The sequence below is a fragment of the Pagrus pagrus genome, assembly GCF_965226575.1.
Source record: "Pagrus pagrus genome assembly, chromosome: 2".
In the NCBI taxonomy this organism is placed as follows: Eukaryota; Metazoa; Chordata; class Actinopteri; order Spariformes; family Sparidae; genus Pagrus; species Pagrus pagrus.
Window position 1 is genome coordinate 9,346,849 of NC_140186.1, and position 15,032 is coordinate 9,361,880.

Sequence of the window (15,032 nt, forward strand, 5' to 3'; positions counted from 1 at the left end):
CTCCCTCTTTCTCGCCACAGACCCAAGGTTGATAATAGCCGTTTTAATTTTGCTTCCGGTGCTGACAGGGAGCAGATTGGACGCCTTTTAATTATTGTTAGAAGTTACACAATTCAGTGATCACTGGGCGACAGTTAATGCTTGTGCATCTGGTGCCAGAGCGGTGTTGTATTTCATACTGTGATTGTACATTGCTGCACTGCGCTAATTGCATTACAGGACTGAGAGTAAATGATAGGGATGCGAGAGAGGAACAAGTGAAAACTATTCCATTTTAAGTTTAGCTCACGATTTAGATTAAACAGTAAGGTTAGAATTAAACAAACACGTTAAATTTGTGAAGACTAGAGGGTATTAAGGTCAGAAAAAGGTTCCCATGCAAACCCAAAGCTCCTCCGATCTCGCGGTTTGCTGTAAATGTCACAGTGCTACCTCAAACATGTGGCAGAAAGCTGTTGAATGTTTTGAAACTGGTGGCCGATTCAAAGTCTTTGTGTCTGTTTGAAAAAAAAAAGTAGCTAATTCTCTGCAAAGCCGAGTTCATGAATGTTGTTATTTTTTTTCTTATTTCACAAAATGCCTCCAGACAGACATTTAATAACCACATGAAACACTCAGCTTAGACTCTTGCGGTCTTTAATGTTACGCCAAATTCAACACGCCTATTCTCTTTGTGCTAATATTCTTGCTTTTCTTTGTAATGTTTATTACTAAAGCTTGCAATGATAGATATTCTAATTCCAGTGCTCAAAGAAGCAATATTTTTTCTTAATAGTAGCTAATTTAAAGCTTCTCTTGCACATGTCTGTTTAATTCAAATATGAGCTGCAGGGATAATTTAAAGCAAGTAACTTTTGACCTACATAGGTAGAAAGTGGCTGAGCGAACACAGCCTGGGAAAGGCTGTGTAACCAGGGCAACTTAAGAAGTTTGTTGGTCACTAGGAATTCAGCAGGAAGCTCTTTATTGGGCTAAACATTGGTGGGGCAGCACGGACTCCTAAAGCCTACAATTTGCCCTCCCCACACACACAAACACACACCTTTGGTGTATCCGCAGGGCAGCTAATCGAGGGCTAATCATGACTCAGAAGAATACATGTGTGTGCACATGCCTTTGTGTGCGAACTGGGTGCTGGCACAGCAAATCAAGTCGAAGTCTCAGCTAGTGTTGAAGTTTTTGTACGAGCTTGTTGTAGGAGAAGAGACGAAACATGTGGGGCCGTGTGGAACATGTGGAGCAATTAGGGTGGGGGCTGTGTCAGCATTGTTTGCACCAAATGCCAAGAGGAGGTGGAGGGAGCGCAGGGGGTTTTCAGCTTTTTATGATGAGATGGATGGGGGTTGGTAGGCGGTAGTCGTGTGCCTGTGTGTGAAAGAGAGAAACACAGAGAGAGAGCTAAAGGCAGAAAGGCAGTGAGGGAATTTGAGAAAGAGGCAATGCAGCTCCTCATGGTCTGAGTGTGGGCTCTAGTGGCAGGATGAGAGGCATCCGTCCCAGGAAGGAGGAGGGGTGGGGGGTAAATAGCTAAAGTGGGACATGCCAGGACATGCTTAGGATTCAGGCTGGGACTGTAGAGGGAACATTAGAATGGAAAAGCAAAGGTGAATGGGTTGTTCACATCTGTTGTCTGGACCCTTTCCCAGCATTCAGCTGGCGAGATGCAGGGTACACCCCGGACAGGTTGTTAGTCCGGCCATTTGATGAGGATATTCGATCCTACTTAGTCTGTTTTTTTTTTCTTTAATCTATAAAAATGAAAACACACCAACATATTTAGTCTGCAATGATGTAAAGTAGCAAATCCTCACAGGAGAACCTGAAATCAGTGAATATTTTGTTCATTATCAACCTCAATGATGAGTTATTCATGCTGATTCATTAATGAACCGAGCTCATGCTATAGTAAGTCACAGTTATGACACAAACACAGTTTAGATAGAAGTACTTTGCTTTGATTAAGTTTTGAAAGCTAGTGTACAGCCTTTCTTGACTTAATAGTTCCAGGCACTTTGAAAGCAAAGGGAGTACACTCAGGCCCTATAGGTTCCTGTTCCTTCGGGAAGGCACTTTTTTTTTTTTACAATAACTAAATTGTTTCCTATGGTCGAAATGCTTTTGATTAAACTCCTCACCAGCTTCAGTTCCTCAAACGGTTCTTGGTCCCTTGGGAAAGTTCATGCAGTGGAAACAACCCCGAGAGTAGCAAACTTGCAACAATGAGATATTGTTTTTGCTCTGTTTAATACTGCAGTTATTACAGCAGGCATTCGTGTCTGCTCTGCAATGCACGTTTGATAATTAAAAAAGAATGAGTTGCTTTATTTAAACAACTGGTGTGGAGCGCCAGCGTCAGTAAGTCTCTCCATTACGATAGCCAAGCACAACATACATTTCTATTGTGACTAACTGCACAGTTGAGCCCAGTTCCCAGGTTATTTTAATTAACATAGAATGCATTTTACTTACATATGGACGCTGAGTTAAACCTAAAAGTTTTGCAAAACATCAACAGAACAATATGGGTTGGCTTCACGTCACTTCAGAGCAGTGCTATGCAGATGTAATGAGACACACTCCCTCTGGTGTAACTTCTCTTCGTGTGGTTTTCCTAATTATCACACTAAAGGCTTTTGATGAAAATGTTCCAAAGAGAGGCACACGGTTGATGGACAGCTGGGTAGCTACAGTGTGAATGTATGCGAATGAGGTGCTGTGCTGGGACACTTCAATTCAATACTTTATGTCTCCTTCCAAAGTGCCTCAGGGTGTTATAATATAATTAGGGACATCAGGCGCTATACCTACATATATGAGGCCGAAGAAGCTCATGTGATCAAAATGGAAATGTTCATTACGGAGCGCAGAATGGGCCCCAGCATGTCCTCCCTGTAATAGACACTCACTTTCAGGTTTCTTGTAATCCCATTTAATTAATTCTGCTCATGTGAATAGCACAGACAGCTGCAGACACTGAGAGAAAAACAAAAACACATTACTTTAGTAATTGAAACTATGGTACCAAATGGTGTGTGCATTGCCCTGGACTCCTGACTGGTTTTAGTGAGGCACTTAGCAGATGGTTTTAAATGACTGTGACATTTGTTCTGCCCTTCTACAGTATTTTGCAGCTCGAAGCTAGAAAACGCTCACATCTTTGCCAGCGCTCAGACGCACAAACCTGCGAGTGCATTCTTCTTGGACTACGCTTTGAAAATTGTGTTTGTTTAGGTCAGCCCGTGGCTCTTTGCTTTTGATTAAACTCCTCAAACTGTGCATTCAGACGTCTGAAGACACATAATCATGGCACAAATTACAAAGTGTTAGCTTGTGCCGCCAGTAACACTTGATGTCATGACTTAAATTAAGGGCCCATTAATGATTTAGTTGCGTGACACTGTCTCTTATACCGAGTACTTCTGGGGTTTAAAAAAAAAGCCCCCCCGGCCTTCAGTGAAGGGCAGTAAGTCTTAATGTTTATTAGCAGTACAAAATCTCCGTTTGCAAGTTTGACACACACAGCAGCAGACTCAGTGCAGCTGGTGCTATCAGAATGAAGAGGTGCAGCTAATTAAAAATAATTAGCTCTGGTGCCATATTTGTGCACCAGCCATACAAGCTACTGTTATCATGATCACAGGCAAACACATTAAATGTTATTTCTGATTAGGAAAGTTTTTAGTTCACTGTGGCAACCTCCAGATGAAACTAATTATGTTTACCTGAATACACCAACTCTAGCTTGTAACTAGTAGTTAGAAAATGTCTCTCCTGCTAAATCAAAGTTGCCCTCTCACCTTATTTTGTTTTTTTAAATGATCTGTTAATTAAACTGCCATGTGCATTAGAGCTGATACTGGAAAGTACACTCCCAAATCACCAGATTTGGCTGCTTGTGTAACTTTACGCATAAAATTAGCTTATTTAATGCTTATTAGGGGCTCAAAACTCTGAAAGCCTGTGCTGCTCCTTACATACAACCAGACAAATGTGGTTGGATCGCCGAAAAACCAAAAATTTTGAGTGTTGAAGTCCTGTAGCCTCTCTGAGGCATGGATGAAAATGCATTAAATCTTATTTAATCTATCTTGTATTTTCCTGCTGGATAATTTTGCCTCACAAGACTCAAGATTTCATTTGTAGCTCTGAAAGACTCCCCTGTTTACAAGATCAAGAGATTTTTTGTGAAGAAAATCATCATGCTGTAGAGATGAGATTATTAGGTTAAAAAATAAAGAAAACATCTCATCCAGCAGTGTTTGGGGGCCTGTTACTGAGGTGTATTTGTTTTTGTTTTTTTAAGTAAAGAATATGTATTAGAAAAGACCCCCAGACAGCAAATCTCAGAGGGAACTGCCTTTAAATGTAGCTGCTCGTTGAGTTGCACTGAAAGAAGTGCAGTGGAGACATGAAGGAAAACACACACATCCTTTTTTCCTACTCTTTGATTTAGTGTAGACTTTTGAATGATGAATTTCTATCACAGCTGCCTTGATCTTTTCAAATTTCTGCAATACATGATGTTCAGTGAAATTGCTGACATTATAAACCTTTTATGAATGCCACTGTGTAATTATGGAAGAGATCCAGGTTATTGTGACTTGAAGAGATACAAATGATCAAATGTCATTTAAAGTTCACCACTCAGATAATATTTGCTTTGTTGTGGTTCAGCCTTCTTGATTTGAGGTTTTGTATTCTTTCTCCCCAGATCACGGTCACTGACCATGGTGTTCCTCCCAAATCCACCACTGTCCGCGTCATCGTCCGAGTCCTCGACGAGAACGACAACAGGCCGTTGTTCCTGGAAAAGATCTATAAGATCAAGCTCCCAGAGCGGGAGAGGCCTGAGAGGGAAAGAGCCGCGAAAAGAGACCCTGTGTATCGGGTCATCGCCTCTGATCGTGATGAGGGACCTAATGCAGAGATCTCTTACAGCATCGAGGAGGGAGATGAGAATGGGAAGTTCTTTATCGAGCCCAAGACCGGCCTGGTGTCTGCGAAGAAGTTCTCGTCTGCTGGAGAATATGACATTCTTACAGTGAGTATCTAATCCCAGGGCTTCTTCCTTTCATCGGCCTGATAGTCTCTCAGTGAGCAGTAATTTCTTTTTTTTTACAACGGATGGTTGTTTTTTTTACTGTTTTATTCTTCTCTTCTGTCTTCCTTTTTATCAGTTTCTGTGTTGAAAAATGCAGTAAAATAAGTCTCTGTAAAAGAGGCCAAAAGCTAATTGGTCCACTTATGTTCAGAATATAAGTTTCAAAAACCTGCTTTAAAATTTTGAGGATCATGTACCAAAGCTCACAATATCCCATTAGGATCTAATTGCTACAGCTATGCCTTCTTTATTTCTACAATCTTATTACTGTGCTACCTCAGTCTTCAGGAGCCACATTTGTCAATGTGACACTTCTTTTTGGCTGTTACAGTGCAGCACTTGATAAAAATCATTTTCTGCTCATCATGGCAGCTGTTTTCAGCTGAGTATCTTAGAATTTCTGGGAAATAAATGTGTTATATATACGTGTGAAAATGAATGTAATCTGTCAATCTTCCACCTGTGAGATGATTACCTCAGCAAGAATTTAATTCAAGTTTAGTCATCACAGTTGGCTGTGAAAACCGCCGGGGTGATACTTAACGCTCATCTTTTTTTGGTTTCAACTGATTTCACCCAGATTTAATGTGCACACAAGTTGTGTTTCCTGCTGCAAGAAGACTCTGCACACCACAGTTTAGAGTAATTGAAGTCCACACAAAAGGTTGAATCACAATAGAACAGCACACAAAAGGTGTTTTGTCATTCAGAATATGAGGCTCTGTTTCCGTGTGGACAGCTCAGAGTACGGTAAAGCTTTTAGGATCGAATCTCAACCCATTCTGTGGCTTTGTGCCTGAAATCAGTGGTTCTTCCTAAAGTATGTAGGCACTGTTTACAAAATGAAATATTTTATGCTGGTATGTTTCATCTGTAAGCATTTACAAGCAATCCACATAACCAAACTTTCAGAGTTTCAGGCATAGGATCCACCAGAGAGCTGAATAACATGTACCATAACACTGTTTAACACAGCCCACATTCTGCGCCTCTCTCCCAGATTAAAGCTGTCGACAACGGACGTCCTCAGAAGTCCTCCGCTTGTCGTCTGCATATTGAGTGGATTCTCAAACCAGAATTGCCGGCCGATGCGGCTCCCTTGCTTTTTGAGGAGTCGCCCTTCACTTTTTCTGTCATGGAAAGCGACCCCGTGGCGCACATGGTGGGCGTCGTCGCCACCGAATCCTCCGACGTTCCTGTGTGGTTTGAAATCACAGGTATTGCCTCCTTCACATGAATCTCTGTTGTTGTGTGTGTGCATGCAGACTGTAGAAATGCCTTGTAGGTAGAAAAACTCATACTTAATGACTAACATAGCGTTTGTGTGTGAAAATGCTGGGAAAATATGGAAATATCCTAAAAAACTGTATTTGAGAAGATAATAATAATGTATAGTATACTAGGAGTCCAGGTCTAGGAGAGAAGTCACATTTGAACAGCCATTTTCAAAGTGTCTGGCAGCCATTTTAGCTGCCTTACAAAGCCAAAATACAGTAACTATATATTTTGTAGCAATTTACTTTTTGGCATTTGCTTAACAATATGTAAAAATATCATGATATAGAGATGTATAATGTAAAAAAGACATGAAATTGACGCAGAGAGGAAAAAAATGTTACGGCTAGCCTTAGCTAAAGCTAAGGCTAAATTTACTTACTCATTGTTACATCAGTGGATTATTTTACTTAAGATAGATTTATTTATGTTTAAATATATGAAATTGTAGACTTTTATTGATTTAACTGAAATGTAAATATTTTAATTAGACATTAATCTCTATTATTGAGGACTATAGTCAAAATGAAGTTTAATTTCTAGGAAATTTAGTTTTTATGGCGGTTACTGTATGTAGGTAATCAGTCTAAACATGCATTAAATGAAGGTAGGTTTGATTGTTAAGCACTTTGTCAGCCAGCCTCAGACTTTATTTTGGTTGCTTTCTGCTTTGGTAGACAGTTTAGATAACACGATTGTATCACGATTTCAAAGTTACAAACAATAACTATCGATAGTTTTCAGAGTTTTCCTGTTTGAGCCAATTGAAATATCGTACTTTTCTTGCCAACTCTGTTTTGAAGTGCTAAAACTTAATTTGTAGTTTTCTTGAATGTGTTTCTCTGTTGAGCTTACGATAGTCACTGTATGCATGAGAGGATTTAAATTGACTGCTTTGAGAAATGCTCGTCTCTTCTGCCTTCTTCCCAGCCTGTTCTTCCTCTAATCAATGTCTGACTGACACGTCTCTTCTCTCCTCTCTTTTCTGTGCTCTGCTTCTGCTTTCCTCTTTCCTCTGGAATGTTCTGTTTGGTTGGATTTTTGCAAGACGGCATAGAGGATACTGAGATGTTTTACATCCTTCAGATGGCTTGTGACCACAACTGTACAGCAGAAGGTAGCTGCTGGGATCTCCTAATAGGCTGTGCTGTATTAAGAGATCATCCTACATTGTGTGTTGGTGCTGCCTGTTGGCTGTGGTTGAAGTGTATTGTGCCACTGGATTGATGTTGTGCCACATTTTTCCCCTTAAACCTGTGACCTGATTAGGAATCTCAAGAGAGCCAGGAAATCCCCCTCTCCTTACCTCGTGTGAATTAGAGCTCCATTTTATATCCACCGTTTTATAGTTTATCCATGAGAGTTAAGCTTTCTTTTGTACCATATATCAAAGGATATGTTGTGTTGTTACACATCCATCACTTTGTATTTGTGTACTCATACCCATGTACGCACAGTTTTACAGTTAAAATGCATGAGCAAGCTGTTATGTGGATAATGTTTTTACAAAGAGCAATCTCTATCTTTGTATTATTAAGTCAAACATCAGCACGGCAGTGAATTGATGTTTGTATGTCCATCTCAGCACCTCCCATTTAATGTTTGTGTAACCTTGCTACATGCAGACAACTCAAGCGATGATTCGTCTCTAATCTTTTGTCCTTCCTTGTCGTTTTTACAAAAAAATGATTCCACAGGTGGTAATTACGACAGCCGCTTTGACGTGGGCAAGGCCAGCGGCACCTTGATTGTAGCGCGGCCCCTGGACGCAGAGCAGAAATCAAATTACAACCTGACGGTGGAAGCCACAGATGGGACACGAACTGTCAGCACCCAGGTAATTGAAACACTAATGAAATGGTTGGAAGCTGATGAGGCAGTTGTCATGGTTCTGTTTGTCTCATGTGAGAAATAGAGTGAGCAAAGGGATGGGTAATGAGTGAAGCGGTGGCCAAACTGTCCTGTTTGTTGTGATATGTTTATGTTGTGAGGCTATCATTGCTTTCAGCTCGCCCACGGAAATGACAGTTTATACGTGTGAGTCTCATTACATCCGTACACGACCTGACTTCTAACTGTATAAAGCTGCCTTGAAAAAAAGGTAATACAAAAAATATGGGATATGATGAGGCTGTGCTGTATGAAGAGATCTTCTTATATTGTCTGGTGGTGCCTGGGGGATGTGGCTGAATTGTGTTATACTCCTAGATTTACTGTTGTATTTTAATGTAGCAGCTCACCACAAGAAGACGGGTCTTTTGATAAAAACATAGTTTGACATTTCAGAAATTTACTTATTCACTTTCTTGGCGAGGTTATAGATGAGAAGATTCATTGCACTCTCATATGAATTCAATATCAAGCTTCTATACAACAAGCAGCTGGTTAGTTTTTTTTCTCAGTTGAGATATCCTGTAGACTAGCCAGTCTTGAAATACAGTCTGAATCTGCACCATTAAAACACAAAGTGTGAACAATTGTTCATGCAGTGCGGGTTATGTGGAGTTAGGAAACAGAAGCAAAAGGACATCAAACACGATTTGCGTAAAGCGTAACAATGCCAAATTTTACGATGGTTATGTGTGGGACTATTTCTTGGCTATTTCTTGGCTAAACTAACCGTCTCCGGGCCAGAGATTCATGTTTATCATACACACATGAGGGTGGTATCAATCCTTCATTTAACTAATCTAAGAAAGCAAATAAGCATGATCATCAAAATGTCAAACTTCAGTTGATTTGAATAGAATGATCAGTTATATTTCTATAGAAAGAAAGGAAGAGAGACAGAAAGAAAGTTTATGAAGATTGTTTTTTAGCTGGTTTTTAAACCCCATGATATGGGAAGACAATGCTCCTCCTCCACTGTTCTCTGCTGTCCCAGTTGAGCATTGAAGTTCAGGAATCTTCCATTGTCTCATTCCTGACGTGGGTCTGCTGTGATGATGGTGCCGTCTAGCCAGAGTGTACATTCTTAAGCCCCCTCCTCTCCTCCCCTCTGCTGTGTCTCTCTGAACCTGTGAACCTTCTCTCACTTCTCGCCCAGAGGAACAGATTGCCCTGGCCTTTTCTGAGTGGACTCTAAATGACCAAATATGTTACACTCATGCATTTACAAGTATGCTCATGGCGTCGTCTGGAAACTGCAAAATCAACTGAGAAGATGCTTTTATGAAGAGGAAACCTAAAAAAAATACTGGAAACCATATGACCCCGTGTGAGCCATTTTGTTGAAAGATGAAACTGCCAAAGCAGTTGCATACTTGCATTTTAATTTATTAATATGCTGATTTATTCCTGCTTGCATATAGCTTGCTCCCCAGCTGATACTAAAGCTGAACCGCCATGATAAAAGAGTTTAAGCATGCGAGTTGTCTTTGGTTTTTGTTCGGATGGTCATGCCTTGTCCATGAGATTTTGAACGTTTTTACATGATAGTTTGGGTCATATGGGATGGTGGCATTCAAAATGTTTTGTCCTTTGTCCTCAAAGGGGAGCTTCAGAGAACTGTAGCTGGAAAAGAATCTATTTGTTGTCACTCTGTATGAATAAAGCCTTTCATCATCTGGCTGCTGTGCTCCACTGAGCCTTTGGATGAAGCGCCGCCTTCACTGGCATTTTGCAACTCATCCGAGGAAGCAGCACGTCCTTTAGTTCAGTGCAGAACCTCAAAAACAGCCATAAAGCGCCTATTTTTCTTTTTTTTTCTTTTCTCAGCCATGATTTTCTCTCTCCGTAAAGCACTTTTTAAAAAGTCCTGGCAACAGACACTTATTTAAAAGCCTCTCAGCAAAACTGCATGCAGTGACATTTTAAGTCAAATTAATCACATTCAAAGGTTAACCTATTCAGAAGGTCTTATTCTCAGCGGGCCTCGATTCTCAGTGGAACTGGCTGTACCAGCAACCCTTTCACACTACAGGGAATGGTTTAATTCAGTGTTGATATAAAAATTCAGGGCCACATTATGGACTTCAAAACTTCTTCAGAAAAGCTATGAAATTGTATAAAATGCCACAGTGATGTCATGTGTAGTCGCCACCACATCATGAAATTTGAATTACTCTGAAACATCAGTACTGCATTACACGGCCACGTTTCTCTTCAGCGCTTCAGTGTGTGTAGTCTTAGAAAGCAATCTATTATTATTTTTCAGTCTTAGTCCTGTGTCAAATGTCTTTGTTAGGTTTCATCATATTGAGTCAACCTCATCCTGTTTTAGTTGACCTAAAGACTTTGGCAAAACAGTAATTATTTACATGTTGTTTAAGTCAATAAATCTGTTTAAAGTCCTTTTAATCGAGTTAGTCTTTTTAGTCATCAGATTATATTGAACAGCCAGTCGAGTCTAGCCAAAACCATTCATCTTATCATTATCTGCCAATTCAGTTTTTGCCACTTTATCATTGCCAGCCTGACTTACCAGCTTGTTTACGCTAATGGGCTCTCCTGACTCATTCGGCTTAAACCCAAAATGCCGCCGCTCCGGAGCTTTAAAGCGAGGCAAGTCGTATGTCCTTATTCTTTGAAATCATCCTGGCTGTAATTATGCAGTCATTGGGACAAACACCTATTAGCCTCGAGTAGCACATTATCTTCGCTTCACCTGGCTTCATTTGGCATCGGCACTGCGCCCAAGTCTTGCAGCGGTGGCAAAATTCTGCTATTTATTCTGTGTTGGCTAAAATTTCGGTGACAGTCCTATGAGGATAAACCTGAGTATGAACACAACAGGGGATATTGAGGTCAGCCAAAATAATCTAGGCCATGTACATATGTCGATATATGGATAAGATATGATAAGTTGATAAGCTAGTCGTCACGACAGACCTAATGTTACGTTTTGTTAAAGACTGCTTGATGATCAGCTTTATGAACTCCATCTGTACGAGCCGTCACATCTCAGTTGAACCCTCACACAAGAAAATGGGTCAAAGAATAATCACTTGTACAGTATGTCAGTTGAAGCTTATCGCCTGCAACAGTGCACTCTTTCTTACTGCCTGCACACTTTGAATGTGCACATTTTTTAACACATTATTAATAGAGCTGTGACTAGCTGTCATGCAGATAGTTGCTAGTGTGTAAGATACAGACCTGCATAATCAGCTGACCACTGTAAGTCAGCTGTTTTTCCGTAGAGGGAACGGATTTACTGAATTTGTGTGCTCCATAAACCACACCATGAGATTTAGGACAGCTGCCTGGGATATGCTGAGAGCCAAATAGGTGACTGAAAGAGGCATCCAGTAGCAACAGACACAGTAGTAATTACCCAGATTTTGTGGGCTAGCAAAAATACATCCTTGAAATTAAAAATGTATTGTTATCAATGACTTTTTCCCCTCACAAAAGGGTTGTGAGAGAACCCTATCGTGTGCTGGCCTCCTTGCCTTCAGTAGTCTTTAGCGTTGCCTTCATGTTACCTACATTTTTTATATTTGACTGTTAAATGTCAGCAGCATACTGAGTGCTTCATGTTTCAGTAAAGCCATTGAGTGTTTTGGCTACGAACTTGTTTATCCGACAACATTGTTCAGCAGTAACAGTATTTGATCAGGGGGTTAACAGACACTGTAAATGTACCTTTTGCTGTGGAGTGCTTTCTTTGTAGCAGAGAGTAATCAGTAGGGCCAAGGCTAAACCACAATGAAATGTATCGAGGGCTGCACAATTATTCAAAATATTGTCAAGATTGCTTGATAGTTAAGATTGATAGTCAATGCAAATTTACCATTCACATTAAAAACGTGACTCATGTCACAATTTCAACAGTTCACAATATAATTTTTTTTACAGTTCAGCTCTATTCTTGAGGTAGGTTTCCTCATTACATTTCAAGGAAGACCAGCAATAAAAAAATCTCCACCAGATTGTGCAGTATTACGATTTTCCATTGAACACCAGAAGGAATATTCTAATCTGTAGATTATAAATTCAAATACAGCTGCAGACTAATCAATTTTCTCCGTCTCTGCAACATAAAATGAATCCCAAGAAGAGAGAATATCAGTAGGAAATCATATGCAAAAGAGCTGGTAATTGTTATTGAGTATGAATTTGTTTTCTCTGGGGACCGTCTGTTGTTTACCTTTAAAACAAGTCATACAAAATCTCCCTGCAGATTAGATCTATTAGAATCACACACATACAGTGCACCTCGTGAAAGCTCAAAGTTGGATTTATCTATTCCTCAAATCAAAGTCATGTGGAAGCTGTGCTGCCAGACAGGCTGGCCTATTTTCTCTCTCCTTGGAATTTTTTTCTTTCTTTTTGTTCTCTCTCTCTCTCTCTCTCTCTTTCTGTCTATCTTTCAGATTTTTCTTCTTCTCCGCTTCTCAAAAAGCTCCTCGTTTATTGGCCAGGCATGCAGAGATGATGATTATTCTGTTTGGGTAGAATAAAGCGCAAACAAGGGCTCTGGATCTCGATGGGTAGTGGGCTGTGTTAATCCTGTTTTGGGAACATGTTGGAGTGCCCGGTGCCAGTGCCCTGCCTTTGCCCAGAACCTGCCACCTGGCAGGGGGGCTTCCTCTCCTACGCACTGCACAGGAGGACAATGAGCACAATGAAAGCTCCCCCGTGTCCTGTTCTGGATACACTGCACAAGGTGTTTCGTTATTCAGAGGGCTCCCTTTGTGGTCTCATAATCACGCTTTTGTTTTTGAACGTCTATTTTATTTTCAAATGGCCGTGACAAACTGAGCTAAATTATAAATAATTTTAAATCCAATCTTCTTGTCCAGAGGTGATATCAGCATGAAGCTCTTGGTCTGTGGGAGGTCTGTGGGAAACAGTCGGCCCTTCTGTTGCAAGCTTTCCATTTGACCGTTGCAGCTCTGTGAAGGCGTCTTTGAAGGATCAGCTGATGTAGACAAGGGGTGCTGCATTCTCGCTCGGGCACCTCATAGCCAGGAGCCGCGCCAACAAGGCAGCCTCGGCATGCAGCCCAGCCTCCCTTCCCCCAATCTCCAGCTATATGACATCCTCTCTTGGCCATGCAGAAGTACCTCAAGCTGTTCTGCTCACAATCTGTTCCCGGTCTCCTGTTTCTCATGTTATCTCAGCCCACAAGACTCTCTTTATGTCGAAGGTTCACCCTATTCACTCATACTTGCATGCCTTCTTGCCTTTTGTATCAAAGCTGACTTTTGTTTTTAGGACTCTTTCTCACCGTGACTTTTTTTTTAATAGTATTCTCAGTTTCATCTTTTGTTTGTGTGTTTTTTTCATTCTCACCCACAACCTGTGTTTTCTATATTTGACCATTTCCCTCAGATTTCCTTGGTTTTCCACTACCACTTCTCTTTTTTACTCTTGTCTCACCCTCACAGCACTTTTTTTCTGTAGTATCTCCATCTGTCACGTCTGTGTCTCAGTCCCAATCTTGTTCCTCCCGAGCATTCCCAGAGGAAGCCTTGTACAAAGACTACAGAGTTTTCTTCCACAGCAACATTTCTGCTGCAGTCAGGCTGTATCATGCTGTTTTGTGATGTTTGGGGGGCAAAGTTCCTTTGAAGTGTTGTCGAGCCTCCTTGAAAAGGGAAAGGCAAGTTTGTGTGCATACGGGGGATGGGGGGTTGAATAGCCTTTTGTGTGCTTTCTAAACTGTATGAAATAGTACATTGTGGATAGACGAGGATACTACTGACCAGGTTCCATTCCTTTCTGCTTCTTGGCAGCACTATCTGCTGTCGCCACCTTACTCACTATTCACAAGACGTGCTATCTGACGCTGGCCAGATTGAGACACATTGGACAGCCTCTTTGTGTGGATGTATGTGTGGAAGTGCACGGTGTACGAGCCCGTGTGTGTGGGTGCATGCATGTGCATCTATGTGTGCAAAAGGTGGATTGTGAGACATCAGGGATCTGGTGCTATATGATGTCTGGCATGACATGAGAAGACATGCTTGGAATGAGATAGATTGCCAGCCCGCTGAGGGTGCTACATGCACCAGAGGCCCAATTTCATGCACTTTTTCAGGGTGAACGTCAGATTAGAAAAGTGTATTTATTTAATATTACACGTCCTGATTAGCGGTGTGACATGGGTCGCTCATGACACATGTCTTGTGGCAAACGGCCAGCTTACAGCACTGACAGACAGCATGCAGCCCAGCGCTCCCCCTGCAAGATGACATCTGTGAGCCTCAGCAGCATTGCCAACATCACAGCACACAGCAGATTGTAAATGTTATCAGTGCTGTCAGGTTGAGTCTATATTTGTCTCTGATATAGGCTCACACTGCTCAACAAACAGTATTATGACAAAAAACAACAGTGGACAACAGTGGGACAAATCCTGGTCAGCTAGTGAGCTGTCAACTGGTCAGAGGTTTTTGTGGTTACAGCCCCCTCGACTGTTGCTGCAGCAAACAGCTAGTCCTCGTCTGTTTCCTTATGGGACATCACCCCCTTGTGTTTGGTATGCAGGTGTCTAATCTGGGCTGATCCCTTTGTTCCCCATGTTTGGCAACGGTAGAAGCCCCTCGCTGGTCTGGGAAGCAGAGATGGCATTCCAGCAGCTCTCCATAATCCTCTGTCGGAAGTCCAGTAGACGAGTGGCTGGTGTTGATAAAACATGCTCCCAGTGGAATTTTACAGTTTGGGGATGTTGTCTTTGTTGTGTGCGGGGAGAAAAAAACCACAGTGA

At 41.3% G+C, this 15,032-nt stretch overlaps 1 protein-coding gene across 7 annotated transcripts in view; it reads left to right on the forward strand.

The window, feature by feature from the left end:
• Window positions 1–15,032, forward strand: part of fat1a (FAT atypical cadherin 1a) — a 75,896-nt gene that overhangs the window by 30,339 nt on the left and 30,525 nt on the right. For 5 of the 7 annotated variants that reach the window (XR_014624407.1, XR_014624408.1, XM_084377013.1 and 2 more), the window contains exons 5-8: window positions 4,712–5,041; window positions 6,102–6,318; window positions 7,425–7,493; window positions 8,074–8,213. Coding sequence is in view for 5 of the 7 variants with exons in the window: in XM_084377013.1 (XP_084233139.1) it covers window positions 4,712–5,041; window positions 6,102–6,318; window positions 7,425–7,493; window positions 8,074–8,213 (756 nt within the window). In the remaining 2 variants the exon portion in view is untranslated. The remainder of the gene's footprint in view (window positions 1–4,711; window positions 5,042–6,101; window positions 6,319–7,424; window positions 7,494–8,073; window positions 8,214–15,032) is intronic. The other 2 variants (XM_084377015.1, XM_084377016.1) reach the window with 1 other exon arrangement.